This window comes from Sclerotinia sclerotiorum, genomic scaffold (genome assembly GCF_000146945.2).
Source record: "Sclerotinia sclerotiorum 1980 UF-70 scaffold_24 genomic scaffold, whole genome shotgun sequence".
Lineage (NCBI taxonomy): Eukaryota > Fungi > Ascomycota > Leotiomycetes > Helotiales > Sclerotiniaceae > Sclerotinia > Sclerotinia sclerotiorum.
Genome location: NW_001820812.1, coordinates 25,294 through 52,808, shown reverse-complemented (window position 1 = coordinate 52,808; position 27,515 = coordinate 25,294). Strand labels below are relative to the sequence as shown.

Sequence of the window (27,515 nt, the reverse complement as noted above, 5' to 3'; positions counted from 1 at the left end):
AAATATACGAGTCGCATACAGCCCTTTCCTTAGAAATCATTGCTTTCCACTAACCCAATATTAGTTTGGCCCATCACAAGATCACTGCCTAGCCATCTCAACTTAATACTCAACCCCTCGCGAACCCCTTCGTCTCCCCCCACTTCCTAACCTTCCCATCCAAATCACTCCCTACAAATCCCCAAATCACACTCGTGCCCCAAGTTATCAACGTATCCAACACCCAGTTTCCCCTCTTACTTCCACCCCAAGCACAAGCTCTCATCATACTTCCCAACCAACCTACTGTAATCAAATACTCTCCTCTTTCCAGTCCCTTAATCGCATTACTCGCGACTTCATCTGGTGTTTGTATTGGATCTGTCTCTTCCAAAAGATGTGTAACTTCCGGTTTTCCTTGGTTTTCAATTTCTAATCCTGGACTTGCTATTGTGCCGGGGAAAACTGTATGGATTTGAGGAGGATTGGGATACATGAGGACTTCTTGATATAAAGTATCGCTTAAACTCTTGATGGCTGCTTTAGCGGGTGAATATGATGTGTAACCCACGATGGAATAAAAAGCCACAACACTACTAGTGAAAATTAAATGTCTTTCTTTCTTTTCCACGTTTGGTGTAGAGAGCCAGGATTTCAAAACACAATGTGCCATGTCTGCACAAGACCAATAGTTGATATCCATTTGTGTGCGTAGTTTTTGGGGAGTAGTTTCGAGGAAGAAACCAGGTGTAGATGTACCGGCGATACACCAGACAATGTCAGGAGGCGTAGAGGAATTGAGTTTTATGGCTTCTTCGAGTATACGTGCAGCTTCAGTTGGGATAGAAACGTCGGCAGAGATGTAGTGGAAGAATTGGGTAGATGGGAAGAGAGCTGCGGCCTGTGAATGTTAATTGAGCTCATCAAAACTTTGGCAAACATAAAGTCGTCCCCCTTCCCAATCGCCCACTCATCATTTTCTCCTGCTCATTCCACCTTCTCCTTCACCAATTCCTCAACCTCGTCCATCTTATCAAATGCTCTCCCTATTTCCTCATCTACAATTGTGCCGCCCAATTGCAGTTCTCGCCATTCAATGCCGAATCCTTCCTCCCCCCTTTCCCTCCCCTCACCTTCTCCCCCCCTAAACCAGGCCCTCCCAAAGAAAAAAGAAACACACGACCACCCCCCAAAACTCACCTCAATCTCCCGCAAAGCCATCTCCAATTTCCCCACATTCCTCGCCACATTAATAACATTCGCCCCCTTCCGCGCCAACTGAATCGCAACACTCTTCCCCATTCCCTCCGAAGCGCCCGTCAGAAGGACAGTCTACCATCATATAATAAATTAGCACACATATCATATTATATCATATTATATATTCCCTTCATCTACTCTAGCAATTTAAGCCTAGGGAGAGAAAGAGAAAGAAGTAGTACATCAGGAGAGAAGAGATAAGTAGAAAATAAGCAATCCACCAGCCAAAGAAAAAGAGAAGGAAAAAATCATAAGACTGGCTTTGGCTTACCTTCCCCTTAACCACAAACTTATTTCCCCCCAACCCCAAAAACCCCATAATTCCAGGTAGCAGAAGCGCAATTCCAATTCCTAGCGCTGCGAGCGTCCAATTATTAACGTAATTGAAATAATCGAAATAATCAAGTATAGACATAATACTGATTAATTGATGCTTCCCCGATGGTGCGCAACACAGTCTAACGATTAAGTTGGATAAGGTAAGTCGCGATGTGATGTGATGTGATGTTGGTGTCGCGAATTTTGAAAATGAGCGGGAAGCGGAGAATGCGATAAGGATAAGAATGCGCGAGGAACGATAAGAGAGAGGGGAGGGGTTATGTTCCTACTGTACCTCCCTACCTACCTAGTACGCCTACTAGACGAAACAGGATAGGATAACCCGAGTAGCTAGAAAAGCAAAAGGGAGTTCCCGCTGTCAATCAATTCATTAGCTAGGAACTTTAGAGAAGGAACATGGATTTTGGTAGTAAGCTTCGTTGAAACTTAATACAAGGCGTAGGCTAGATAGATGTTCATGATGATCTTTCACACAGTTCGTTGCCTGTGGTTGGAATCTCATTAGAATCTTAATTGTTAGTCTTATTTTGAGAATCATATCACTGCTCAAGTCATTATCATTGTCACTTTACCCCATTCACGATGTATATCAACTAATTATGATGTTTTTTTTTACTTCAATGTCAATAGCCGTTGGCAGCTAGCTAACTACCGATTGCAGGCTACTCTTAACAGATCCATCTCCATCCCATTCAAGCAAGCCTGCTGGATTTTGATTTTGATCACGAAAGAATGCATCAATAAATTTGAGCTTGGCATGCCTAAAAGCTTAACATTCACCGTAACCATGGCCTCTTAAATTTGTTGGCATAGATGCCACTATATCCACCAACGCCTTGTAATCGCCCAATAAAAAAAGTGAAAAAAAAACATATTCATCCATGAACGCCACTTTCTGGTCCATGGAAAAGCCTGTATCAATCCATTTCGGAAACGCCTTTTTGTCCATGTAATGGGTATCATCCTTCCCTCCCCGATGCAAATCGCAAATAAACATAAATGATATCTTAAAAAGGATATAAAGATTTTGCATATCAGTCTGTTCTCTTTCGAGTAAGAACAGGTCGCTTCCTCCTATTCGCAACAGGTGCCATGCCTACGAAGGTTTCATCAGATTCATTACCAACGCGATCATAACGTTCGTGACCGACAGTGATAAGTTTGACGATATTTCCCAATGCAACAACGATACTATTCGTACCGACTTTCGTGACGGGACCAAGTTTACCAACGAGCAAGACCTGATCGTATACTGAATTTAATGGCACCGATGTCTCATCCCCCCTCGATCCCAAACTCCAAACCTCCCAGCCATCATTTTTTCCTTCCGGATGGCCATTATGGGATTTCCTGTCAGAAACACCACGTCGTCGAAGCCCACCACCTCCAATAGATCCCGAAAGTTGATTGCCCGTCGCTTGTTTGTTTTGATCCTGCAACTTCCGCACACCTACCACATAGCCTGATTGAAGTGCTTGCCAATCACCCGGATTCTCAATGCTATACCTCCGCTCTACCGTCTCGCGCCATAAACAGCATGTTTTAGAACCTGGTTTATCAGGGTCGCGGAAGCATATAGTATCGCCTTCCCTGCTAGGCAAATACGATTGCATCATAAGATTGCCGGTCTCTATGCAAGTATACATAAATGAAAATGAACCCAACCCGACCGAACCACATTGTGGCCTGCGTCTTGTCGAATGAACACATTGTAGTGTTCCAGGCTTGATATTCTCAGTAACAAAGGAATGAGTCACATTATGAGTATAAATGTCGACAAGATCAACACTGTGGTCGCGTATAGCCAGGAAGGAAGACAATGCCGGTAATGGAAGGATGGAATTGACATCTTTGTCGTCTGATACCCAAGGAAGCCTGAGATCATATGAGACCCAACCAGAGGTTTCTTGAACCGCAACATGGACACACCCACGTTTTGATGCAGTGATGATTTTTGGAGGCGGTACGCAGCCATTTGTAACGACTTTCTCTAGATGTGGCTCAACACAAACGAGTGGGGTGCGACATATCTGTAATTCCTTCGCAACATCATCTTCCATGTGAAGTTCTGTCATCAGACCATTATGGCGCACGATGATAACTGGATCGATCAGTTCAACCTCATTGTGGCTGAAGAAAAAAGCCTCTGGTGTTCGTCCTTTGACATCTACGGCCATTGTCGGGCCCCATCTTCGTTCGGGGATATTCCACAAGGCGACCATTTTCTTCGAAAGTATCGCGAGCCAGTTGGAATCGTTGTCGATGGCCATGGCTAAAACAGGAAATGGATCAATATTGGATCCGGGATCTTCAACTACATAACTCCTGCCAGCATGCTGTGCATTCCAAACACGGATCCATCTGTCCAGACCGACTGAAACGATAATTCCATCTCGAGAAGCTGTCATTAGGACAACATCCAGAGCATGACCAGAGCCAAATGTTTTAACCGATAATAGGGGTTCATCACCGTGACCTTCGTGGTTTTCATCGTCAGATGGTTCATCAGACAAAAGATATTTGATGAATTGATTGACAGCCACGCCAGTGATGAAAACAAACAAGAGAAAGTGGAGGGACTGATTTTCGATAAAGTCATAGAACGCCGGGAGAAATGATCTGACACCAAGTGTATTTGGAGTTCGGTCTGAGCCGTTCAATACAAAAACTAGAGGATCATAAACTTGAGCAACAAAACTATGAGCATGCGGTTTGATAATGCTTATAAGTTCATGGACAGTTTCATGATCTTGTAATCGAAGCCAGGCAGTCGGAGTTCTAGCTTGATGAATGTCGACCTCTAGAACTGATGAAGAAGCTGTCGATGCTGTGCGCAATAAATGTTTGCTGCTTTGTAAAATGCCTTCGTCGAAGTGCCACTGGCATATTAGCACTGCAAAAATGAGTACCAAGGTACCGACCATACGAGTCGAAGGCATTCTTCCCCCATGAAGGATGAAATCTACCCATGGTTTGGGAGATGGTCTCTCTGGTGATGAATAACGTCGTTCCCGAGAAGCCGACAACGTGTCATTCAGTTGAGGCCTTCGCACATCAATGCTTAGGACAGGAGCAAAGAACATTAGTAGATAGAAGAAATCAAAAACTAATGCAAGCGTAGCAAATCGACAGAAAGTAGCCAGTCCCTCGCCTCCAAGTTTTGATACAATCCACAAGAATAAAAGTCTTTGGCCTGTGTTTGCAAGGAATATATGACCATTCTTTCCAAAAGCTTCCGCTGACCTAAGAGTCGGGTGATGTGAAGAGGGCGTGATGATAACAGCTCTGACAAGTTGAAGCATGTTTTCGGTACCGCAAAAAACCACAATTAAAGGGTAGTATTCTCTTGGGATCATAGATAGATCGGTTTTGACAATAGCGCAGATTGTGAATGTCGAAGTAAATGTAAATGCCAATTGAGTAGTGGCGGCAATGAGAAGACCCAGTCTTGATTTGAGAGCTCGCAAACCCCATAAAGTTGCTACAAACCACCATGCGCCCATGGCATACGCGACGGCCAATGCAAGGAATTCCCAAGTGGCAGTGGGCTGAAACAAAAATTCGTAGGGGGTGCTTGTTATGGAACGACCATCAGAAGGAATTAGGCGCCACTTGTCGGATCCCTTGGCTGCTAATTGAGCTGCTCTTCGTTCCCAATATTTCCCGACTGGGGAATCCAGCATGTGAGCTAAGGTTATGACCAATGCATCTGCAGCCACTAACCGGTGGTCCTCAAAGCGCTTGCCACTGAAGACAATAGAATGTCTCAGGGTAATATTGACCGAGGTTGATTGGTGTAGATTTTTGTTGACTGTCATTATGATGTCGTCATCGGCTGAGATAGCATCCTTCGAGCATGACCAATATTGTAGAGGGGAATGAAAGAACCAAGATGAGTTTGATAGACCATTGACTGCGTGAAGGGCGTCCCGGGTACCTACTGACATTTCATTCTGTGTATCGTCAATCTGGACTTGGTTAAGTGCTCTGCGAGGGTTAAAGTCGACAGTGGGGCCCAAAATATTATCCTGTATCTCCAATGCTGCTTGGAGAACATCTGATTGTAAGGCCTTCATATAGCTCCCTATCCCAGTATTAGCCTCCCTTCCTTCACGATCCGAGAAAATAACACACCATGTACCCAAATCGATCGCATAACCACATCCGGTTTCCTGGTATCGTCCAATGCCTTGAGGGGTTGCGCTGAAGACCAGACATGGTGTGGTAGATTTGATGCGCCACTTGTAAAGTCATTCGTGAACAGGAATGGGAAGGGGTAGATGAGTAATGTTGCGACGATAGCAGAGATAGTGATTGCGGCGACTGAATGCTTTGCGACATTGTATCCAAAACGAGTAAATCGGTCTCGAATAGGATGTTTATGATCAAGATCTGGAGGTTCCGTAGTTCTGACAGACAAGCATGATTAGAGTTACGAGCTCCGGACAAGCTTGATCATTAATTAAATCACTTACCCTCTAAATGGATAAAGGAGGTACCAAATCATGGTGACGAGGGATCGTCCTTGACCTTGACCTTGATCTTGCCAACCACACACCAAGTATGGCGGCGGTATCTTTCTTTCAAAAACTTCGATGAGGGGGTTGCCGTGGACAGATGCGCCAGCTTCTTTAATTTCGGTTGTCAATTGATTTTAGATAGTATGAGAATTATCACAGATATGGTGGTGTACGCAGATAGTGGTGGAATTGAAATTATTAGCGTCGTGTGAATTCTCGATCATGGTGTTATCGCATGTACCAAAAAGTGTGTGATATGGTGTGGCGGGCGGTAGAGGCGAATCGGGAGATGTGGGACCTTGAAAGGTTTGAGGCACCTCAAAATTGAATTGCTGACATATTTGAATCAAGTGAATGGATGGTACTGGGTCGATCTTTGTTTGATGTTGAAATTTGAAGGGACAGTTGGAGGAGTAGTGATCAAGAGTCGAGATTCGAGTGAATGAATGAATAATGTATGTATGGATGTATGGATGTATGGGTGTATGAGTGTATGGATAGATGTATGTATGTATCAAAATAAATGAAGAAATCGAATCGAATCGAATTACCAATAAAAAAGTATATTAAACCCAAGTTCAGCTTTGTCCTCTTTTTTTTTCATCTAATGCTGTAAGTTTGTTGTCATTTTCATCAAAATTTGAAATTATCGAAATGATCTGTATGATCTGTATGGTCCTGTGTGGTCCTGTGTGGCATAGCGGGAGTTAGCGTACCTACTTAGGGTCGCAATAGAGCAAATATTGCCAAAAAGTTTAGGTAGTGTGGGCAAGAAGTCCCTCTTCCGGGGGCCAAGGGAAAATTATACTAACCTTGTCAGTCGCTATGTAAAGTACGTGGGCTCCTCTTTTTCCCTCGGACACTCTCCAAAACCGAGCAAATCAAACGGGTTGATATTTACTTGGGTCCTTTCGATGATTACTACTGTACTCTGTAGAAAGTTAAAAAGTTGAAGAAGATTGAACAAGAACGGCCAATAAATGACCGATGATTAAAAGTCCTTGAAACAATGCACGGTAGAGAACTCTTCCTTGCAATGCGATCGTGAATCGTGAACCGGTCCAAGTCCAGAAGAAGGTAGAACCTTAAAATACGGGAATATAGAATGAAGTGCAGAAGAGCTGCAGAACGGTATAACGGCGGGTGAACTTTTAACAGTCGAATCGCGGATGATAATGTGCCGATATGGACAATGTACACCCTTTCTTCTCTCTCGATGTCTCTCTTCTTCTCAAGAGTCTACCTCTCTCAGACTCCCTCTCAGACAACTCTCTCTCACACACACACACACACACTCTCTCTCTCTCTCTCTGTCTCTTGCGGAATCCCTCTCTCTTTTCTCCTTCTCTTCTTCCTCCTTTCTTCCTTTCTTATCCTCTTTCACGCTTTGTCGATTCCTGCTCATGCCATGCATGAACTCGGCATAGAAAGGGTTCCCATTCGAATGGTAATTAATAATAACCGGACGCGGGATTATGTTACTTCCGAGGCTTCAAACGGGTGAAATAAATCCAATGACCTTGTCGAGCTGCGAAGAGAGGTTTGAGATATTTTGGATATGATAGCACAGCCAGCGGTATTGTCTCTAGGAATAAATGACTCTCTCACAGTGTGGAACAGGTCCTTTACCCCGAATTCAGACCAATTTCGTATGCGAAGTTTCGAACCTTGGATACTCTGATTGTACAACGTTCGTCCTCTTCTTGTACGGTTGGCTATTTGTTGCTTGGTATCGATGATCGATGATCGACTTGGTGTATCTGCTTTTTCGTTTCTGGAATTATGATGGAGGACAATAAAAGCCTAGGAAATCTTGGATAAAACGACCATATTAAATCTTGTACTTACGAAAAGTAACTTGTGTTTCCTTTCTCATTTTCTTTCATTCTCACTCGAACACTCATACCTACCGACAAGCCTCCTCGAACTAGCTTTTTCCATGAGTAACGAATCATATTGGGCTGAAGTGAAGTTAGAACATTTCTCAACGTCAGACTTTTCTAGTGAACCTATGGTAAAGTTCGATGAGTTCATGGTAACGAGGGGCTAAGATGTGGCTGCCAGGTGCATTGCATTTGCGAAAGGGTATGACTGAGGGATGGAGGGAGGGAGGGAGATAATTGTTCAATGGGAAAGGGACGGAGAAATGCAAGCAAGCAGGCAGGCCCTTTCTGAGATGAGGTTACAGCAACAGATCGCATCAATTAGAAAATGTGAAATGCGAAATGCGAAATGCGAAAGGTGAAATGTGAAATGTTCGTACAAAGTGGGCGTCCTCTAGATCTATATCATTCCTTCTTCTTTAGAGTAATTTTTAGTCTTCTTTTCTTCTTTTCTTCTTGTCTAGATTCATTTTAATCATCGTATGCTTTTTGGCATTCTGACATGTCCATCGCCTGATTTTGACGGCAGTTATATTGACCGACGGCCCAACCAGAGCTGTTACACACAGCTTCATTATACATTTCTGGGCCCGCATGAAGATCAAAGAACCGAATCGGGAAATTTCACTTCAAATCCCAATTAAATATCCTTAAATTTCCCCAAAATTTAACTCTTTTAAGATTTAAGATAGGAACCCACCAATAATTGATTATTAGGTTGGTTGAGTTGACTGGATGGATTGATTGGTGTTTTATCATCTGGGCCTGAATTGATACTACGGAGTAATACCAAATGCGGGGAGATATTGCACTGTGGGGATGATCTATGGAGTAAGGTAAGTATCTAATATCAGTGGTAGGTAGAGGAAGAGGGAAGAGGGAAGAGGTAGGAGATGGGAAGTAGAACCTAAAAGATAAAAAGGTAGGAGGTAGAAGGTAGAAGGGAAGATCTTACAAAGTAGAAAATAGAAAATATGAAGTATGAGGTATATAATAAATGGTAAAAGATAGGATATAGGATGTTGGAGGTAGGAGGTACGAGGTAAGAGATAGATATTCAGCGATAATAAAGTACCAACTGCTAACTGCTGACTCTCTTTCCCCATTCTGTCATTTGCATTGCTAAATATCCAAAGGCAGATATTCACATTCCATTTCACCTACTTATCATTCAAAGACTCCTTGAAGGACAGTGCAATTTCGACATTCTTAACCAAATACCTAGGTACACCAGGTAGATAGTGGAGTAATGAAGATATTCCTACATCAATATAGATCCATGAGTAGAATGAACGGACCAATGACCTGTCGCCGCCTTATATAAATATCTTGAAGGATTTGCCAGTACTTGGTGCGTGTCTTGGTATTGTGGCGTCTACAGGGAACAGACAACATCTGGATCCTGCAAACACCCGATTCCAAGACCTTTTCCAGCCTTCGAGCTAGGACATTCAGAACATTTGTCAGGTGCAAGCCGTACCGATTAAGCCTCACAGGCGACATGAAGGTTATGACTGAGTTGACAATCAATCAATCAATCAATCAATCAAGCAATCAATCCTGCCAGATACTTCATCGGAATCGCTTCAAGGATTGTGCCCAAGGAATGAGTGTGTGAAGGACTCATGGGACCCGGAGACCGCCTTTCGAAACTAAAAAGAACTTTTCTCGACAGGACTCAATATTCAACCAATATTGCTTACGCCCTGATAGCCCTGGTCTCAAGTTCTTCCACAATCAATTGTATCTCCTTCAGCTAATACCAGTCACGATATGCATCCATCACAGCATCAAATATATAACAAGAGAATGCAAAGTATCGCTCTTTGTACTTCAAAGCCGTGCTTTCATCACTATGACATGATTGCGACTGGCTTCTGAACTCACGGCTATGGGTGTACATGTATTTTTAGTACCGGTACCGTACTCATGGGAAGCATGGTATGCGAACGCGAATCATAATTTAGAACGGATACCAACCTTCATAGGGCTGGCTTTGCATATACATAGCATATCTCTAAGCGCCGCATCTCAGTGGTCTGAAGTCTAGAACTGGTGGAAACAAGTGCCACCATCGTCACTTCGTACTTAATCATGTGTACATACCCCCATCACCAAGTCCATTCCTGTCGCAAACCATTGCAGCCGTTTGTAAGTGGGGCTTGGATATCACCAAGTTCTCTGTGACTGTTCTTGGATACAGTGTAGATACCGTACTTCGAGTGATAGTACGTATGCACATCGTTTCGTCGAATATGGATAGGTTTCACTGCTTAATGAGCAATCAGGTGATATTCCAATACATGACATCGAATTAGGAGGTAGGTGACATTTTCTGCCACCATTCACGAGGATATAATATTTTATTATTATTGCATCTCATTTGAGCTCAGTTAAGTACAAACACTTCTTTTAGTATTTCGTACTTTCCAAAGTTGGATGAGGCACGATCCTGCACGCCAAACCAAGGTCGCTCCTCCCATATCTACTCCTTCGATCAATATATAACGTTTCGGCTTTCTTCCCCAGGCTCTTCTTTCCTTTGACTTCTCTCCCCCAACCACCCACCTTTATTCCATACACCTATCTCAGCATGGTTGCCAATTAATTATCATCTCGTGGCATAATGCACTTCCACAACCTACAATATCCTTCGTTATACCTAGAAACACATTTAATACATTCAACCCGAAAAACATTACATCGTTACAGAAAGAGTCGTCACTTTCGTTATAGATGAGAATGGACTCTTATGGTCCATCGATACTGGCAACAACAATCCTCTTCCTTGTTCTTGGTGTTGTTGTTGTCTCGCTTCGTTATTACACTCGAGTTGTCATTCGAAATACCATTGGTCACGATGACTTTCTCATTCTCTTCGCTCTGGTAAGGTAGACCTCCAGATCAAGTATCTACTATTCTGACTTGGCCGTTCAGGGCCTCTATATGGTGATGGCGTCACTACTTTTCGTTGGCGTTCAACGGGGCATTGGTCAACATAAGAAAGGACTGGATACAGATGACATTGTCGAAAGCTCCAAGGTTGTGACACTACCTTCCTGATTATACATCAAACTAACGACCAACAGTACGTCTGGCTAACAGTCTTAATTTACATCAATGCTGTCACCGCGGTTAAAGCTTCCTACGCCACTTGTCTCCTTCGCCTGACTGAGGTTAGCCCTTGCGCGTACGCTCTCTGGGCTGGGCTTGCTATCAACGTCATTCTTTGCTTCATAGCAAGCTTTTACTTAATCTTCAATTGCCGGCCAATCTCATATGCTTGGACGCAGGGCGATTCGACTGTCGATGGATATTGTAACTACGACTCAGCAGATGCTCTAGGGTATGCATGGGCAGGACTTTCTCTTGCACTATACCTCCTCTTTACCCTCGTTCCAGTCGCATTAGTTTGGGATATGCAAATGCATATAAAAACCAAGACATTTGTCGTCACTGTTTTGGGATTAGGGTTACTGTGAGTGGTACATAATTATCATCTAAGTTGTGCTTTCGCTGACCTTGCGCCAGTGCAGGTGTTGCGTGCGCTGTGCGCATCGGAGTGTTTGCGGTGGATTTAGATTATACCGATCCCCTTTGTTCGACGATTCGTCCCATTATCTTACTTGAGAAGACTAATAAATATTTATAGATTCCATATCCCCGATGCTCATTTGGTCTGTGGTGGAAGCCGGCCTAGGAATCGTTGCTAGCTGCATTGCAACATTAAGACCCTTACTTCGACACTACAACATTCAAGGCTTAGAAGAGATTGAGCTCGAAGGCGAGGTTGGACACGGTGAGCCTGGACAGGAAGACGGCCGTCGAGCATACAAGATGTCAACCGTATCCCAGATCCTCAACAAGTTTACCGGTCACGGTGCACATACGGTTACAGTGATCCATCAAGGAAGTGTAGCTACTATCCCTGGGCATGGTCAAATCAAGGAAAGAAAGACGTATAACATTTCTACTCTTCAGAGAAGTTCGGTGGACATGCAACATGATCGAGAAATGCAAGGAACTGCTGGCAAAGTTCCGGAACCGGATGATGTGAATACTGGCGGTTGGTAACGAACAGACAAGGCTCAGAATGATTGTGAGGGCGTGGTGAAATTGGTCTTCAAGAGGATAAGAAGTTGGTCAGGGATACCTTTAACATTCAGGTTACAGAACTGTTTTGATAAATGCGAATAAATTCTTGAGCATCTGCATTCATTGGAAATTCGTTAACAATTTTAATAGACAAAAAAACCGCTACTCGTAAGCAATCATATACATTCTTGCTGAAGTCCTGCTTTATAAATTTATAGGTAATTTTGACTAAATCAGAGTGTGCTGAGTGAGTCTAGGGTAATATTCGGCATTATCGATCGGACATCCCAACGAACCTTAACAGGGGAAATAAGGTTATCGCGTACCCCTTAGCCAGGGGCAGAAAAGGAGAATATCCTGTCGCCATTCTTTTGCCCAGCCGGAAATCCCATATCGGGCTAGAAAGTCGGTGGACTCGGGTGGATTTCCAAGCTTATATCAAATTGAACTAGATTTACACAAATAAAGAGGTTGGGATATAGGGGGTTACGTTTGTGGGGCAGAGTGGTTTTACCACCAATGGGGTTTTGTGATGTTTGGCTTTGAACGGTTTACGAAAAGTATCCGATAACGTTTTTGGATATGTCGGGTAAGCTGGCGATGGAACCTCTGCTAATGGTAATACTACATGGTGCGAAACCCTAGGAACAATGTGAGGTTTATAGTGTGTGCAATGTCCATGCACGGCAAGTTACGCTTTTTTGTCATGTTAGGTTTTTGACCGCACTTGTCTCCGAGATGGTACCTTTTCGGCATGCACGGAGACTATGGGGTGATAATTAAGAGTTCAAGCTTATTCTTATCACGGAGATTGAACATGATGTGGGTATTGGCGGTTCGATAAGTTTGTATAAAGGGATGATTCCAGTGGTCATTCCTGTCTGGTCGCGAGATCGTCAGACGGAACTCACGCTTCATTCAATATGTTCATCTCCAATTCCCTTGTCCTCGCATTCGCGAGCACTCAAGTTCTTGCCTCCAGACTCTTTGTTGCATCGTATGCCGGGACTGTTAGTACATTGTCTCTAACGGAAGATGCAAGTGGTGCATATTCATTGGGTCTCATTGCGACATCCACAGCTTGCGCTGCTAATTCATCGTGGATTACTAAGGACTCTGAACGTGATGTTTTGTTCTGTGCGGACAGAGGTTTGACTTCGGACCATGGAACTCTGAATTCTTTGCAAATTCAAAGTGATGGCTCGTTGAAGGCTTTGGATAGAATTCAGACGCCAGTGGGTGCGGCCGCAACGGTGTTGTATGCGAACAATACCGGGTTGGCAGTGGCTTTCTAGTAAGATTCCTCGACAATATTAGCTACATTTTTTAGGAAGTCGTTCTAATAGAATGAACTATAGTTCTTCGAGTAGCGTAGGCAGTTACGATGTCACGTCAGACACCAACATGCTCCCCCTCCAAACCTTCACCTACAATCTCACCACCCCGGGTGCAGACCCAGAGTACGAAACAGCACCACATCCCCATGAAGCCATTACCGACCCCACCGGACGTTTCGTCCTCGTTCCAGATCTCGGCGCTGATCTCGTGAGACTCTACTATATCAACCCAAAAACCAAGTTGTTGGAACCACTTGCCCCATTGAAAACACCTACTGGTAGCGGACCCAGACATGGAAACTGGCTGGTTACGAAATCCGCAACTTACTTTTATTTGGTCAGCCAATTGACCAATAAACTTACCGCTTACAAGGTTACATATAACAGCAACAATACTTTGAGCTTTGCCGTAAAGTTCACAAGAACTTTGTTAGAGACCACTACCCCAGGTCAAGAATTGCAGTTCTACAGCGCCGCGTCCGGAATCCAGATTACGGTATGTTTAGATCACACTTTTTTTTCCTCTTCTATTCATAGAAATCATCCCGCAAATTGCAAGATATCAAAATACTAACACCACCTAGCCCGACAACAACTTCCTCATCATCTCCCAACGCAACGACACCCACTTCAGCATTCCCGACCCTTCGTCATCCTCCTCCACACCAAGTACCATCCCCTCTGATTCCCTCCTCACCTATTCCCTCAACCATAACAATGGTAACTTCTCGCTCATCTCCATTGATGCTGCTGGTGGTAGCTTCCCTAGACAATTCAGCATCAACAAGGCTGGAGATTTGGTAGCTGTAGGCTTGCAAAATGATGGGAGATTGGTCATTATCAAGAGAGATGTGCAGACTGGAAAGGGATTGGAAATCGTAGCGGCTATGGACATAGCCGGACAGGTTGTTTGTGCTGTTTGGGATGAGTAAGTAAAAAGAAAGTTCGGGTGTGGAGTTGGAAGGAGGAGCTTGGTTGTGTAGATACATTGTGTTGTAGGAATGTAGTCTTGAAGTAACGTGTTTGTCACACTCGGATTAGTCTCTTGGCATATATTTGAAATGTGAAATTACTTTGGCAATATCCTAATCGGCAATTCTTAATGCTGTTTATTCTTGATGTTTGCCTTCTGTCTGCTTACCCTAATCTTTCCATTGTCCGTTCCCGAGAAGCATGTACTGCGGTAGTTACCCAGAGTCAATCGTTGACTATGCGACTACAAGCAGTTGATTCTTTTTAATTACAGAGATTCTCCAAGCACATCTCAATTGAGCGAGGTCTTTAAACATCGTTAATGCTTTTGCAAGGATCAATTAGACTCCTACTGGCCCCCTCAGTGCAAACCAATTCCTTGCATTCAGATACTTCAAAGAATATAAAGAAACTGGTCTACGAATATTTTAAATGGTACTCAGACTTCAATGCCAAAGCTGGGCAATTGAATGAATATCATGTGTTAAATAGACGCCGTGAAGCTTGATTAACCTTACCCTGGTCTACTAAACAAGAATAATTAAACTCATTTAAAGAGTTTGATAGCTTTGAATGTCACAGGATAATTTAGATTAGTTTTGACCTAAAGCGAGATTTACTATGAGATTCGGGGACTTGAGTGGGTCGAATAACTTCCTGGTTGAATAGCTTCACCACCAGCAAGGATGGAAATTTTATCAACATAAAGTCCGAGGAACAAAGAAAACAAAATGTGCTTTATAAACCAAGGTACCAATTATTATAACTGCTTTATCCAGGACAACAAGATGAAGAGTTCGGTTCTCGTATTTCATGGCACTTGCCTCCTATTGTTCGTTACTATTGTTCTTCAATCCCTTTTCGCGAAAATGTATAGAAAGAAAAGGTATCGTAGAGCTTCCAGTAGAATATATACATTACCCTTAGAGATATTGATTTCTTGGACAATCCTGTGAAGCATTACGCAATTCTATATCATTCATTAAAGTTGATTTTGATATGAAATCATGCCTTCAGAAAAGCACACCACAGACGACCACAATGTCATTATCATCGGTGCAGGATGGCAGGGAATTGCTGCTGCTAGAACATACCTACAGCTCAAGCCCAATGTTAAATTAACCATAATTGACTCGGATAGCAGCATCGGTGGAGTCTGGAGTATCGATCGAAGTTACCCTGGACTCATTGCCGATAGTCCAGTGGGTTGCTACGAGTTCTCCGATATGTGCATGGACGAGGATCCGGAATTGAAAATGTGGAATACTATTCCTGGTCACAAGGTTGGAGAGTATCTTCGCAAGTTTTCGAAGAGATTTCATATTGATGAACATCTACGCTTGAATACGAGAGTTCTTTCGGCGACTTCTGAACGGGGAATCAACGGAGTAAGTAGGTGGATTTTGGAGGTCCAGACAAAAGACAAAGGAAAAGAAATCCTCAACTGCGATAAATTGATTGTGGCCAGTGGCCCTTCTTCGGATCCAAGGATGCCAGATCTCGACACAAGTCAATTTAATGGACCTTTTTTCCACTCTCTGTATCTTGGTGCTCGACATGCAGAGCTTACTGCCGATAATATCAAACATGTAACTGTGGTTGGAGGTAACAAATCTGCCGCTGAGGTCGTCAATCTATGCGCATCAGCGGGAAAGAAGGTTACCTGGTTAATACGAGAGGGTGGTGCTGGTCCAGGAATGCTTATACAGGTAAGGTCAGGAGGAGTACACACAGCGGCCATTGCATTCTCCAGATGGGCGGGTCTAACAGTTCCATGTTTGTTAAGAACTCACGGGTTTTGGTATTGGCTTTTGCATAGTGGATTCTTTTGGCCTGGTATTTGGTTGATTGGGAAATATTGGGAGTGGGCTTCCCAATACATGTTCAAAGGTCTTTATGATCAGAGTGAGAATGCTAAGAAAATTTCTCCAGATTGCCAACAGTAAGATATCCGCACAAATTTATATTTCGTTTTACTAATGACGAATAGTCTCTTCTGGTCTACATCTGCACCCTCTTTTCTTCAAGGAGACAGTACTTTATTCGAGAAACTAAACGCAGGGATACTGATAGATGTCCAACGCACACATATAACAAAGGCTCATTCCAACAGTGTCACTCTCGACAATGGTACCCAGCTTGCTACAGACGCATTGGTCTTTGCCACAGGATGGAATCTGACATATTCTAAATTCTTCTCGCCTGAAGCACGTCTCGAGCTAGACCTTCCAATCCCCTTTGGTGAAGAACCTCCCGCTCTTAAAGCATATTGGAAGGAACTTGACACGGAAGCTGATCAATGGGTTCATAAAACATTCCCTTTCTTGTCTAATCCGCCCAAGACCAATGAAGCTCCGCCGGAAAATACACCGTATCATCTCTATCGTCAATCTATTCCTCCAGCACTTGCAACTCGCAACGACCGTTCCATTGTCTTCCTCGGCGTTCTAGCATCTCCTCAGATCCCTACATATGCTGAGCTTTCTGCCCTCTGGAGCATTGCTTATCTCGAAAACATGCATTCCCTTGAGGTGGATAAAGTTTTCAATGATAAATTGACAATGGATCTAGATACCGCTCGAACCAATGCATTTATGAAGTGGAGATATAGAAGAGCGGGAATCATTGAACCAAACGTGGGAGCGGAGGTTCAAGATCTTTGTGATTTACTGTGTGCTGAATTGGGGGTAGAAGGAAAGAGGAAGGAAATGGTTGGAGGGTGGAAAGCGTCATGGAATGAGTGGTTCTCGCCGTATAGAAGTGTGGATTATAAAGGTATTGTAGGTGAATTTTTAGAGGTGGTTAGAAAAAGAGAGGAAGCAAAGGCGAAAACTGAGTAGAGAATTTTGGAGTTTGATCTACGTGTAGTTAAAAGATGGATTTTCATTCTCTTCATTAAATCGATATAGAAAAGGCGCTTACAATACTTTGACTTGCATAGTATATTTTGCTTCAAATTTTGAGTGACTCGGAAAGGGAATTGGATTTCATCACTTACCGCAAATACATCATACTAAATTTGAATCTTCTCCTACGAAGATGTGTTTTAGTCGATCAAATGCGTCGTGGAGACTCTGTAAAAGGTAGAACATCTCCTTCATGTGAAAGAAAGTCTCTTCCTGCCGACAGCGGACGCCAGGATGATAAGGGAGACGTAAAAGCTTCGCCCGTTTGATCTAACTAGCTGACTGGCCACTCATTTGTGAGAGCATTCGACTTTCATAGGGAGGGTCTTTTACAAGAGAGAACCACAAAGTTTACAATAATACACATATCTCACATCCTTGCATTACGCGTTTGTGTCTGTGGAAGACAGATCACTGATCTCTCTCTTAATTGAGTATACGAAATAATATACGACGCCACTGATACACTTTTCGGAGCCATAGCTATGGATTCTCTCATCATTCATAGAACTCCAAGTTATGGGCAATGACTTTGACAAGAAATATATAAGGACAGAGCGTGTGATATGCAAATATCACTGTAGAACTAGAAGTTGTTATCATCCTGCAACTGATTGTGCTCAGTCTTCGTTGTCTTTTCTGCATAGTATCTTATGAGAAGTGGAACAAAATAGAATAGAATAAACAGTCGTTTCACAGGGAAAGGTAAAGTTATAAGATATGGATCATGACATCCGAACCGGTGTCCCTTCTTACTAAAGTACATTCATACACGTTAGATATGGTTGGTTGAGGCTCTTAACTTGAGCATCATACAGTAAGATATGCAACAAAAAGAATAGACGTTTAGACGCTTCCCCTCTAATTCAAAAGTGATTGCAACAATATTCACTCCTCAAACTGCTCTACATCCAATACTTCTTTCAAAATGTTTGCTGCTGTTCAAGATCAACTAAATCTCCTACATCTCAACAACAACAACATACTTATCAGTCGACAACTTCACAAACTTTTTCCTTTCTCATCAAATACTTGACACAGCCTTGTAAGCTTTGAGTGTTAAGCTCAAGGCTACACAATTTTTATTGTAGTAGAAAGATCCAAGGACACACTTCATAAGGATAAAAGATTTCCTTTCTGTCATCTTGAAGATTCACCTTGAGCTCAAAAACCTTGAAGTCCCAAATGACCTCCATACCGGACACACATCAAACAGCTTCAACTCATCCAAGTAGGAATTCAGCATCAAAATCACCACCAATCATTGTATCCTCTCTTTATCTGAAGAGATCCACTTGGAAAACCTCAGAATACCCATAATCTGACGGCATTGTGGCGTCGCTCAACAGATTTGAAAGTTTGTATAGAGTAGTGAATTCCAGGTTGCGGAGAGCAGGACTTTGACAACCTCAGTACATTACTCAGTTGGCCACTCAGCCAACACACAAGACTTACACAAAACTCACATCTTTGATGAACTGTGAGGATTTTCAAAGAATCCCAAAAGATATTAACAGTAGATCAAAGCTCGTTGAACCAAAGAATCACTCTGCTAGAAAGCAGGACAACCAGACACCAGACACCAGAAACCAAAATATTATGATATTCAAACAAGGAGATCACTCTAAGAAAGCCTAAACCACAGAATTCTCGAAATCATTCCAAAAATTACCATCCCTTCATGACAACCATCAGTCGCTTATTCACACACTTACTCCTAATGAAATTCCGCCACCTCAAGTATGTATCAAGAAGAGTGAATTTATATTCTGATCATACGTAGTACTTCGACTTACCTTTAGCTCCAACAAACTTTGCACTATCAAACACAAAATATTCCAAGGTACAGGAATCTTTGTATTCTTATCAAAACCATTCACATCCGACCCTATATATTTTACTAGTCTCCCAATACATCTAGCTGTCCACAAGCATCCATATCCACAATCCATATCCACACGCGAAAACGAGGTTCTTGACTTAAGGCTGTTCTTCCGAAAGAATGAAGTCTGGATGAACTCTCAAGAACAACATCATCATATCTCGGGCTCCATGTTTTACCTTGTTAAAAAGTTATCTGTCGTCGACGCCAATACTTCATAACGCATGACCCAAACTATTAGCTCAATTCACATTTTCAATCTTCCCACAATCCCAAGATTATATTAGTCCAAGATCTAGAAATTCACACAACCATATTTATTTACCCTGACCACGTGGATTTTGTTCTATCGATTAAACAAGGCTACGGTGCCAAAACATAGCTCTAATATTCTCTACCCTCGGAATTATCACGCGCCTTCTCGAGTATCATCGATCTAAGACGCGCTCTTGAGCCGTTTTGCTTACCTCTCACGACCTCATCACTCTGATCAGTCGCACTGCTTCAAACTGCTTCTCTGCCATTCGACTCACAGTATCCACTTTTTACAGTCGTTTCCAGCTCTTTCCAGCCGCCAAGACGATATCTGCCCTTGAATATCGAAATGCGACATCCACTCGCTTTGTTGGCGGTGGTTGTCGTCTTCCTGTGTTCCTTGCTATGCATGGCAGATAAGTCAAGTTCGAGTACCAGTTTAGATGTCCTAACCCTTACTTCATTCACTACCATTCAACCAAAACCCGTCATTATAACATCCTCGGAAGTATGCTTCCCGCACTGGCAAGAAGAGTGCATTCTCAGCTAATGAGTATCTTAGTATGTGACTCCAAGTACTAAGTCTCAAGGAGAATTTACCGTGACTGGAGCATTGGTCATAATATATACAAATTACCCGCCAAATGAGTCACCAGTAAGAGGAACTTCGACGGAGTTCCGCACTTTCACGTATCCGGGGCCAGTCGAGACAACATTCCCGACGGTTTCAACCAGGACCCTGAGCTTATCTATTCCGCAAACAGCCGCCACATCAAGTACTGAAAACAGCGGAACAGCACCATTGACATCGGATTCCTCATCGAAGACCAATACAAGTGGATCTGAAGTTATGCCTGTCTCTTCCACAACATCATCCTCGACCATAACATCTGTCACATCGCCATCAACATCAACACCATCCAACACGGGACATTATAAGTCAAGACAAATTTTGGTCATAATAATTCCTACCATTGTTGGTGCGGTTCTCGCTCTCGTAGCAATCGGCTTGCTTATATGGTGCTTACGTAGAAAGAACTTGAAGAAGAGAAATAATGATACACAAACCTTTATTGCACCACCGGAAGAAAACATGCATGATGGGCAGACTTCACACATAAACAAAGAGGATAGGGTATCCTTCCAAAGAATTAGCTTACGAAAGGACCGGGCAAGTTTCCTCGATACGTTAGGCTCGACGAGCAAAAAGTTATGGCCGTCTTGGCCTTTTGGTGAAAAGACAACCTTGGGCACTGATTCTATCAAACAAGCCATTATGGGAGCTGCGGTACCAGTTCCTTTAACACCATCACGACCCGTAAGGTCTTATGAGCAAGGACTGCAGTATGTCACCACCCCTCGACCAGCTGAGCTTCCCGGCGATTCCACGCTATTTCATAATAAAGCTTCGACTGTCCACCAATCAAAATCTCCCAATGGTACATCTATCGCTCCTTCAACTCCACCAAAGTTTCCACACAGAGATCCCAAGCTGAGCGGAAAAGAAACCACTAGGCATGTTTATGCTGAGCCGGAACGTCCTCAAGGTAAAACGAGCCTTGATGGATCAATACAGCCACATTGGTCAAATTATGACGGCCATATCTCAAATCATAGTTCTGAGCTTCATGGAGCGGTTCTATCCCCTTCTACGCCAGCTACAGCAGGACCCTGCGGCGGTAATCGGCAGATTTTCCCACCCTCGATCCCTAAACTTCGAAACAAATTGGTTACAACGCCAACCAAGAATTGGGTCGAGCCTCCATCAAGCTTTTCCACGCCGACGAACTCTACTTCGCCCAACACAAATTCCAGCGGTACACAACCTACTCCAAATAACTGGATCGAGCCGATATCCGACGCCACCACTGGAAATATAAATCGCTCATACAATGGCATGCCTCCTTTCCCGGCAGAAGCCGATGTCCTACGTACCGTTGCAGAACGCGATAATGCCCTCGCTATGTTGGAAGGAAGAGGAAAAGTATACGGAAAAGCCAACATTTCTGATATCTATGGCGAAGATAAAGAACACCGGTTTCGCGAAGAGGCCATGAAAAAAGCCGTAAAAAGAAGTCTAGCACGACGAGAAGAAATCCGGGCTAGATTTCCGTTCGCAGGTGCACCAGTACCGGGCACCGTTACTGACGATACCCACGATATTTCTTATACACCAACCGAGGACGGTTCGTCAATCCAGCGTGTTGATAAGGATAATGAAGATGGGGGGTGGATGTGAAGCAGTTAGGGGGTAATGATAATGAAGCCATAAATCGGAGGAGCATTTGCGGCGCTTGCGGATACCATGCTGAGCCGGTTCTCAAAAGACTTTTCCTACCTTCCTACTTTCATTTTGTTGTTTCTTTTGTTGATGACTGGGACGCTTAAAAATTGACTAGAAGTTAAAGAGAGATTGCCCTTGGATAAATGGATAAATTGATGGTATCGTGAAGGATTGATATGGGATAATGGAGCTCTTTACGATGAAGTGAAGCAAGTCCATAATAGCAGAAGAAATCTGCCTCTCTCTTTCCTCTGAGAACTGCTGATATCTAATGATGATTAGAAAGAACTAGATTTCCTTATTTTTGGTATGGAATCAATAGAAATCAATAGAACTGATAAACAAAAAAAGTATTAAGATCTTACAAAACGGATTCAGTTGAATTCGGGAGTTGAGGTCGGAGAACAAATTTCAAGCCTTCCAACGGTTGCCGAGGATTACCCAATTCAATAGCTCCATATTTGATATTTCCAGGTGGTATATATATCTCACTGCTTGACACAACCTTAATCAAAGGGTGTTATTTGATATCACAACCCCGTTATCGCTTGATCCCACAATGACTCCTCGTGGTCTTGCAATTAGTATTGGAAGTGGTAGTAATGGTGTAAGCTCTTGTCAACTTTTCTGCCTGTATGATATAGATAGAAGGTGGTGGGTGGGTTTGTACATCATCAAAACTCATGACGGAGCTCGTACTCAAGGCTCATGGGTCTGGGGACCTTCAAAGTTGTTGGATACGCAGAGCTTTTAGACTCGAGGAGAGAGCTTTTTTCCATAAATATACACATGCTCCATAAATCACATGATATCGTATCAAAGTACCATATATTACTTGACTAATAGCTCAATACAGGGTCACATCATATCTCGGATCCTTTCTGACCCTAATAAGGGCAAGTAAGTAAACTAAACCTCGATCCCCAAACAATATTTTAACAATTCCCAGCTTGGCCATTGCTCTCTTACGCAGAGATCAACGAAACCTGCCCATAATCTGCCCCACGATTCTCAAACAAAGCCCTCGATCTTTTCTACAAACACGTCGCACGCACAACAAATCTCAGATTTGCGAAAGCCCTTCAAAAGTGTTCTCAATCACACATCTTTCGAGCTCCTCCCCGTGGACCTCTCTATCTTCACCCTCAACACCAATAGCACGGCGCCATGAACAGACATGCTCTTTAAAGACTCCCGCAAAGTCCTCTCCGACAGTATCCGAACCATCTAAACCACTATACGTCTACGAGAAATCTTCAAGGCCAGCCGCTGAGGAAAAAGATCCGTGGCAGCTAATAGGTAGTTTTGTTTCGTCTAAAAGAGCAGCGATATTGTTAGGTTTAAGTCCCGCCGAGGTTCAGAAATATGCCATCTCAGGAGAAGTATATAAAGAATGTTACAAGTTTTCTTACGAATAGTCTTTGATTATTTTCTCGAAATTCAAATTCTCGTCGAAATTTCCTTTGAGCATCACTTTGGTGAACTTTTATATTAAAGACAAGCCAAATGGAAGGATTACCTTCATCGGGACGGTGGCCGCTTTTTACAGATGATGTTAATTTACGGAATCGAGAATAATGGCTAAGTTGATTGGCGGCAGGTATGCGAGGAAAGGTGGTGCATATGATGCATTAGATTGCAAAACTAAAGATTAAGAAGCAGCTTGGGTGGCTCTTAAGTTTAGAACAGTGCGAATTTCAATGTAGTAAGTTGACTAATTTTCACTCATAAGCATATATACTTCCTGCTGTGAATAACATAATGCTGATTTTTCAGTGTAGGAAAAACGAAATTATAACTGAGTGGGCAAGAGCTAGTACTAGGTATTATTTAGAAATACTTTTACCGATTGTAAAGTCTGCGGTAGTGTGAAAAATTGAAGTTATATCATAAAATATTTACTGCCCTTTTGATTTACCGGCTTTGAGATAGCTAGATCGATTTTACTGATCTCCACCACGTACTGAAGATATGTACAGAATTTCTAATGGATCAAGCTATCACAATACGGGAATCATTGATAGATTTTAGGAAATTCTCGATTTCATGCACCCATCCTTTTGAATCTAAACACAAAATTGTGGTATTCATTCCCATAATATATAACGGACATCTATACGGCTTTTCCCTCACCACCGTCCATTCCCTCCACTCTAGTTCTTTGTCAAGCCCTTCGTAACCTCTTACCTAACGCCCTTACTACTTCCTACCATAGTTCCCCGCTCTACCTCATCATCCAAATCTCTCAAATCCAAACCGGTACTTCCACCCATCTGTCCCATGAGCCCTTGTCTCTCAGCAGCAACGCCCTCCCCTCTTTCCCTCTGATTCTCCCTCATCAGTCCTCGCATCTCAACCTCCTCCATATCTTCTTCTTCCCCTTGCAGAAAGATCTCATGGCCACTACCCTCATAAACCCACATTGCAGTTACACATCCCGCCGCAGCCACCACAGCGGTTTCCCACCACGCCCACCCCACCACTCCCCGTTCCAATCCCTGTCCATACCAAATCCCGCCGACCACTGGTCCCACCGTGCGAAATCCAGCTGATACCGATTGCCCAATCCCATGTATCGTACCCAGAACCGAAGGATGAGGTGAACAATTATTCAACAAGATAATGGTGGCAGGAAGAGTAAATGTTCTCGCCGCAACAGCAAGTAAAAGCACAAAAAAAATACCAATCCAGATAGCTGGTCCAGCAGCTGGTCCTGGCGCCGGGGCACTAGAAGGTAATACCGCCAAATATGGAGCAAAGAAATAAGCGACAGGGAATAAGATAAGGAAAAATCGAAAACAAAGGAGAGTACCGAGTCTGGCATGTACAGACGGATAAAGGAGAACCTGTAGAGCCATGCCTAAGACGCCAAGAATGGATGTCGCAAAACCGACAGTGGCTGCAGGCATCCCGAGACCCCCTGTGAATACAAAAGGAAGAGATTGAGAATCGGTGGAGGTAGGTCGAGGGGTCGAGAGAAAGAGTGACCAGAGATTTGTGAAGGCTCCAAGATGGAAATCGAAGAAGGCACCAGTGATCAAGGTGAAGATTACATTTTTGGTCCAAATGCGGCTAAAGGGTAATTTGTTTGCGGCGGGACGGGTGACTGATTTAGGGTCGAAGTTATCGAGGCTATCAGTTGAGGCCTCGAGATGGAAGTAGTCAACCGGAGCCACAGTAGTTCCAAAACCTATTGATTGTTTAATACGATTCATAAGGCTAATTCCATAATCGGACTGGCCACGCGCTGAAGGAAGAGTCTATGATAAACACCAAAGTTAGGATCGTCTATTCAGATATTTAGGGATGGAGACATCGGAATATATGCCATGCCAAGAGCACGCACCTCTTCTAATCCCAGGAACACGATGGCGCCGGTAGCTACCAAGAAGACGGCATTGAGGATGCCTGGAAGAGCATAGGGATATGAGTGAAGCCACTCGAATCCGAATACAGCTTGGTCACCGAAAAGACCGGGGAGTGTCATTGCTGGATCGGCAAGTAATCCACCCATGACTATGAGCAATATTAGTACATGATGGTGTGATTGCTCCAATACTATATACACATACCTGGACCCAATATACCAGCCACGTTGAAACTCATGGGCAAGATCAAAAAAGCTCGAGATTGATATTTCTTTTCTTTGGTAAACTCTGCAACCATGGTACGTCTAATCAAAAAGGTTTAGCTATCATATACTTGAAATAGAGGATCTATGTACTAACATAATTCCAACAGTACCATTGATAGCACCACCAAAAGCCCGAAATAACGCAGCTTGCCAGAATGTGGTCGAGAATCCATATCCCACACACGAAATGGCCGTTCCAACCAACCCAATCATCAAAACCATTTTTCTCCCCCAGGTATCAGCGGCCTTACCCCATAGTACCGCAGTACAGACTTGAGCCCCGGTGAAACAGCCTTGCAGTATCCCCGCCTGCGACGAAATAGCAGCATTAGATAAACCCGAATCAAAACTCTTCAATTGGTAGAACATATAGGCTTGCAACGAAGCAACTTGTAAGAAATCTACCAATCTAGAAAAGAAGAGAATGGCTAGTTGGTCTTTCCGCGGCAATGACATCCAGGTCACTGCTTGTGGCTTGGGACCAGATGCTTCCGAATCTGGTTCTGAAGGAGTACTACATCGTGATTCGAAGGTCTCACGTGGGGACTGAGGCACAAGAGAGGTGTGTCGACGGTGAAAACCACTCACCCCTCTATGCTCGGTTAGGGACGGTGACCATAACGGCGTTGGAAAGTTGTTCTTCTCCGACATGGCTATTAACTTTCATCTAAGGATTTATGTGGGAATAAAACGATGAAATAAAACCAGAAACGCCCAAAAGTCACGGAAATAATCAACCAGGCCAAAAAATGAACGGTACAAATGAACAAGCAAAAAAAGAAGGGAAAGAAGTTAGATTGAAAGATTGGAAGAGATTGGGTGGCTCAATCAGGAATTGTGCCAAGTAGGCAAATGGATGCTGAAAGAAATGGAAGAACGGAAAAAGGATAAATCATAGAGGGATCAAAATCTGTACTTTCATCTCCATCAACAAAACATTTGGATGTCTCTAATCGGAGTCACTGCTCTTTTGCCTCGTGGATGGTTAGAGTTTTGTGCCTTATCCTTGTTGGTGGAGGGAAAGATGTGTGCGTATGGGATATACATCATCATCAATCTCAGTATGATGCTTGGCCCATAGCTGCGTAGGTGAGTGCGTTCGCGCTCTGAACAGAATGGTTAGTTGTATTCATGATCCACCTCAGATCCCAACTTTCCAGCTTCCCGAGCCTTACCAAATTATGCTCTCTCGAAAAACGGTTGGTTCTCGGCTGGTATCCATTTTCTGCATTTGTTCGACAATCGTCCAACCGAGATAGGGATCAGGATAAAAAAAGAAGAAGCAATACACCAGGGCATAAATAGTGCAAGGGGCAAGGTAATAAAAATGACACGGATGAAGGTCAAGGATTGACGATGTTCAAACTTCTTCCACGTTCTTACGTTTAGATTCCCTACCGACTGCTGAATGCCCATGTAAACGGTTAACTTGGCGTGTAATTGGATATTGAATTACTGGGGATTCGAATTCGAGGCGACCTCTCAGCCAATGCACCCACTCTGGAGGAGACGCCCAGAATACTTGGAATATCCAGAATACCAGAATGCCAGAATATCACTAGGTAAGTCATCTCAATTAAAAATGATGATGAAACTTTTCTAGGATCGAAGAAGATGAATGACACTGGCAGCGATTAAACGATTGAACTCGGATTTCCAAGCGCGATGCAAGCGCCCACCCGAAAAGTCTTGGCGCGTCGCGTCGCAATCTAACTCTGCCATGTCAAGGTTTTCCCATGTCAATGTCCTTCCATATCCATATCCCACGTCCATATCCGATATTCCATATCCCTTGCTCGTTTCCAGAAATCTTTTTTTCCTTCTTGTACGAGTACGTCCCTAGTACTAACTGCTTTAATTACATTAAACCACAAATTATGAAACGGCCTAGAAACCTGTAATGATTCTTTCCCGAGAAGCATTACGACTACTCAGTGTGAACTGCAAATTGCAGTCGTTCATTCATACACGTCTACGTCAACTGCTGCATCTCCTAGACCATAGACATGTTTCTATACCCCCACCATACGTTCTAGAGACTCAGAGACTCAAAGACTCAGAAACTACTTCGTCTCTAACTGCTTGAAATGCTTCTTCCTTCTCACGATAGCCTTCAAATGTTGCTCCCACGTCCTGAGCTCCAGTAAGTTCTTAACCTCCAAAGGTTAC

At 43.3% G+C, this 27,515-nt stretch overlaps 11 protein-coding genes across 11 annotated transcripts; 6 read left to right on the top strand and 5 right to left on the bottom strand.

Annotated features, from left to right (window-relative positions):
- Window positions 1-109: 109 nt before the first annotated feature.
- SS1G_13203 (hypothetical protein) lies at window positions 110-1,654 on the bottom strand (the record flags this gene model as incomplete). The annotated part of the gene is made up of 3 exons (XM_001585637.1): window positions 110-880; window positions 1,180-1,311; window positions 1,511-1,654. The coding sequence occupies 3 exons, from the start codon at window positions 1,652-1,654 to the stop codon at window positions 110-112; spliced, it is 1,047 nt and encodes a 348-aa protein (XP_001585687.1).
- A 958-nt stretch (window positions 1,655-2,612) lies between these two features.
- Window positions 2,613-6,085, bottom strand: SS1G_13202 (hypothetical protein; the record flags this gene model as incomplete). Its single annotated transcript, XM_001585636.1, has 3 exons — window positions 2,613-5,662; window positions 5,713-5,987; window positions 6,054-6,085. 3 exons carry the CDS (start codon window positions 6,083-6,085, stop codon window positions 2,613-2,615), a joined length of 3,357 nt encoding a protein of 1,118 aa, XP_001585686.1.
- Window positions 6,086-7,329: 1,244 nt separating this feature from the next.
- On the bottom strand, window positions 7,330-7,512 carry SS1G_13201 (predicted protein; the record flags this gene model as incomplete). Its single annotated transcript, XM_001585635.1, has 1 exon — window positions 7,330-7,512. One exon carries the CDS (start codon window positions 7,510-7,512, stop codon window positions 7,330-7,332), a length of 183 nt encoding a protein of 60 aa, XP_001585685.1.
- A 3,211-nt stretch (window positions 7,513-10,723) lies between these two features.
- SS1G_13200 (predicted protein) lies at window positions 10,724-12,055 on the top strand (the record flags this gene model as incomplete). The annotated part of the gene is made up of 5 exons (XM_001585634.1): window positions 10,724-10,867; window positions 10,919-11,026; window positions 11,071-11,459; window positions 11,513-11,580; window positions 11,634-12,055. 5 exons carry the CDS (start codon window positions 10,724-10,726, stop codon window positions 12,053-12,055), a joined length of 1,131 nt encoding a protein of 376 aa, XP_001585684.1.
- A 944-nt stretch (window positions 12,056-12,999) lies between these two features.
- On the top strand, window positions 13,000-14,708 carry SS1G_13199 (hypothetical protein; the record flags this gene model as incomplete). The annotated part of the gene is made up of 4 exons (XM_001585633.1): window positions 13,000-13,370; window positions 13,435-13,909; window positions 13,998-14,341; window positions 14,660-14,708. The coding sequence occupies 4 exons, from the start codon at window positions 13,000-13,002 to the stop codon at window positions 14,706-14,708; spliced, it is 1,239 nt and encodes a 412-aa protein (XP_001585683.1).
- Window positions 14,709-15,392: 684 nt separating this feature from the next.
- Window positions 15,393-17,225, top strand: SS1G_13198 (hypothetical protein; the record flags this gene model as incomplete). The annotated part of the gene is made up of 2 exons (XM_001585632.1): window positions 15,393-16,327; window positions 16,376-17,225. 2 exons carry the CDS (start codon window positions 15,393-15,395, stop codon window positions 17,223-17,225), a joined length of 1,785 nt encoding a protein of 594 aa, XP_001585682.1.
- Window positions 17,226-19,677: 2,452 nt separating this feature from the next.
- SS1G_13197 (predicted protein) lies at window positions 19,678-20,313 on the bottom strand (the record flags this gene model as incomplete). The annotated part of the gene is made up of 2 exons (XM_001585631.1): window positions 19,678-19,831; window positions 20,066-20,313. 2 exons carry the CDS (start codon window positions 20,311-20,313, stop codon window positions 19,678-19,680), a joined length of 402 nt encoding a protein of 133 aa, XP_001585681.1.
- Window positions 20,314-20,704: 391 nt separating this feature from the next.
- Window positions 20,705-21,667, top strand: SS1G_13196 (predicted protein; the record flags this gene model as incomplete). The annotated part of the gene is made up of 1 exon (XM_001585630.1): window positions 20,705-21,667. The coding sequence occupies one exon, from the start codon at window positions 20,705-20,707 to the stop codon at window positions 21,665-21,667; it is 963 nt and encodes a 320-aa protein (XP_001585680.1).
- A 604-nt stretch (window positions 21,668-22,271) lies between these two features.
- SS1G_13195 (predicted protein) lies at window positions 22,272-22,616 on the top strand (the record flags this gene model as incomplete). The annotated part of the gene is made up of 2 exons (XM_001585629.1): window positions 22,272-22,319; window positions 22,569-22,616. 2 exons carry the CDS (start codon window positions 22,272-22,274, stop codon window positions 22,614-22,616), a joined length of 96 nt encoding a protein of 31 aa, XP_001585679.1.
- Window positions 22,617-23,895: 1,279 nt separating this feature from the next.
- SS1G_13194 (hypothetical protein) lies at window positions 23,896-25,997 on the bottom strand (the record flags this gene model as incomplete). The annotated part of the gene is made up of 4 exons (XM_001585628.1): window positions 23,896-24,972; window positions 25,059-25,228; window positions 25,285-25,385; window positions 25,441-25,997. 4 exons carry the CDS (start codon window positions 25,995-25,997, stop codon window positions 23,896-23,898), a joined length of 1,905 nt encoding a protein of 634 aa, XP_001585678.1.
- An 838-nt stretch (window positions 25,998-26,835) lies between these two features.
- Window positions 26,836-27,432, top strand: SS1G_13193 (predicted protein; the record flags this gene model as incomplete). The annotated part of the gene is made up of 3 exons (XM_001585627.1): window positions 26,836-26,908; window positions 26,978-27,177; window positions 27,238-27,432. The coding sequence occupies 3 exons, from the start codon at window positions 26,836-26,838 to the stop codon at window positions 27,430-27,432; spliced, it is 468 nt and encodes a 155-aa protein (XP_001585677.1).
- Between the last annotated feature and the right edge of the window lie 83 nt (window positions 27,433-27,515).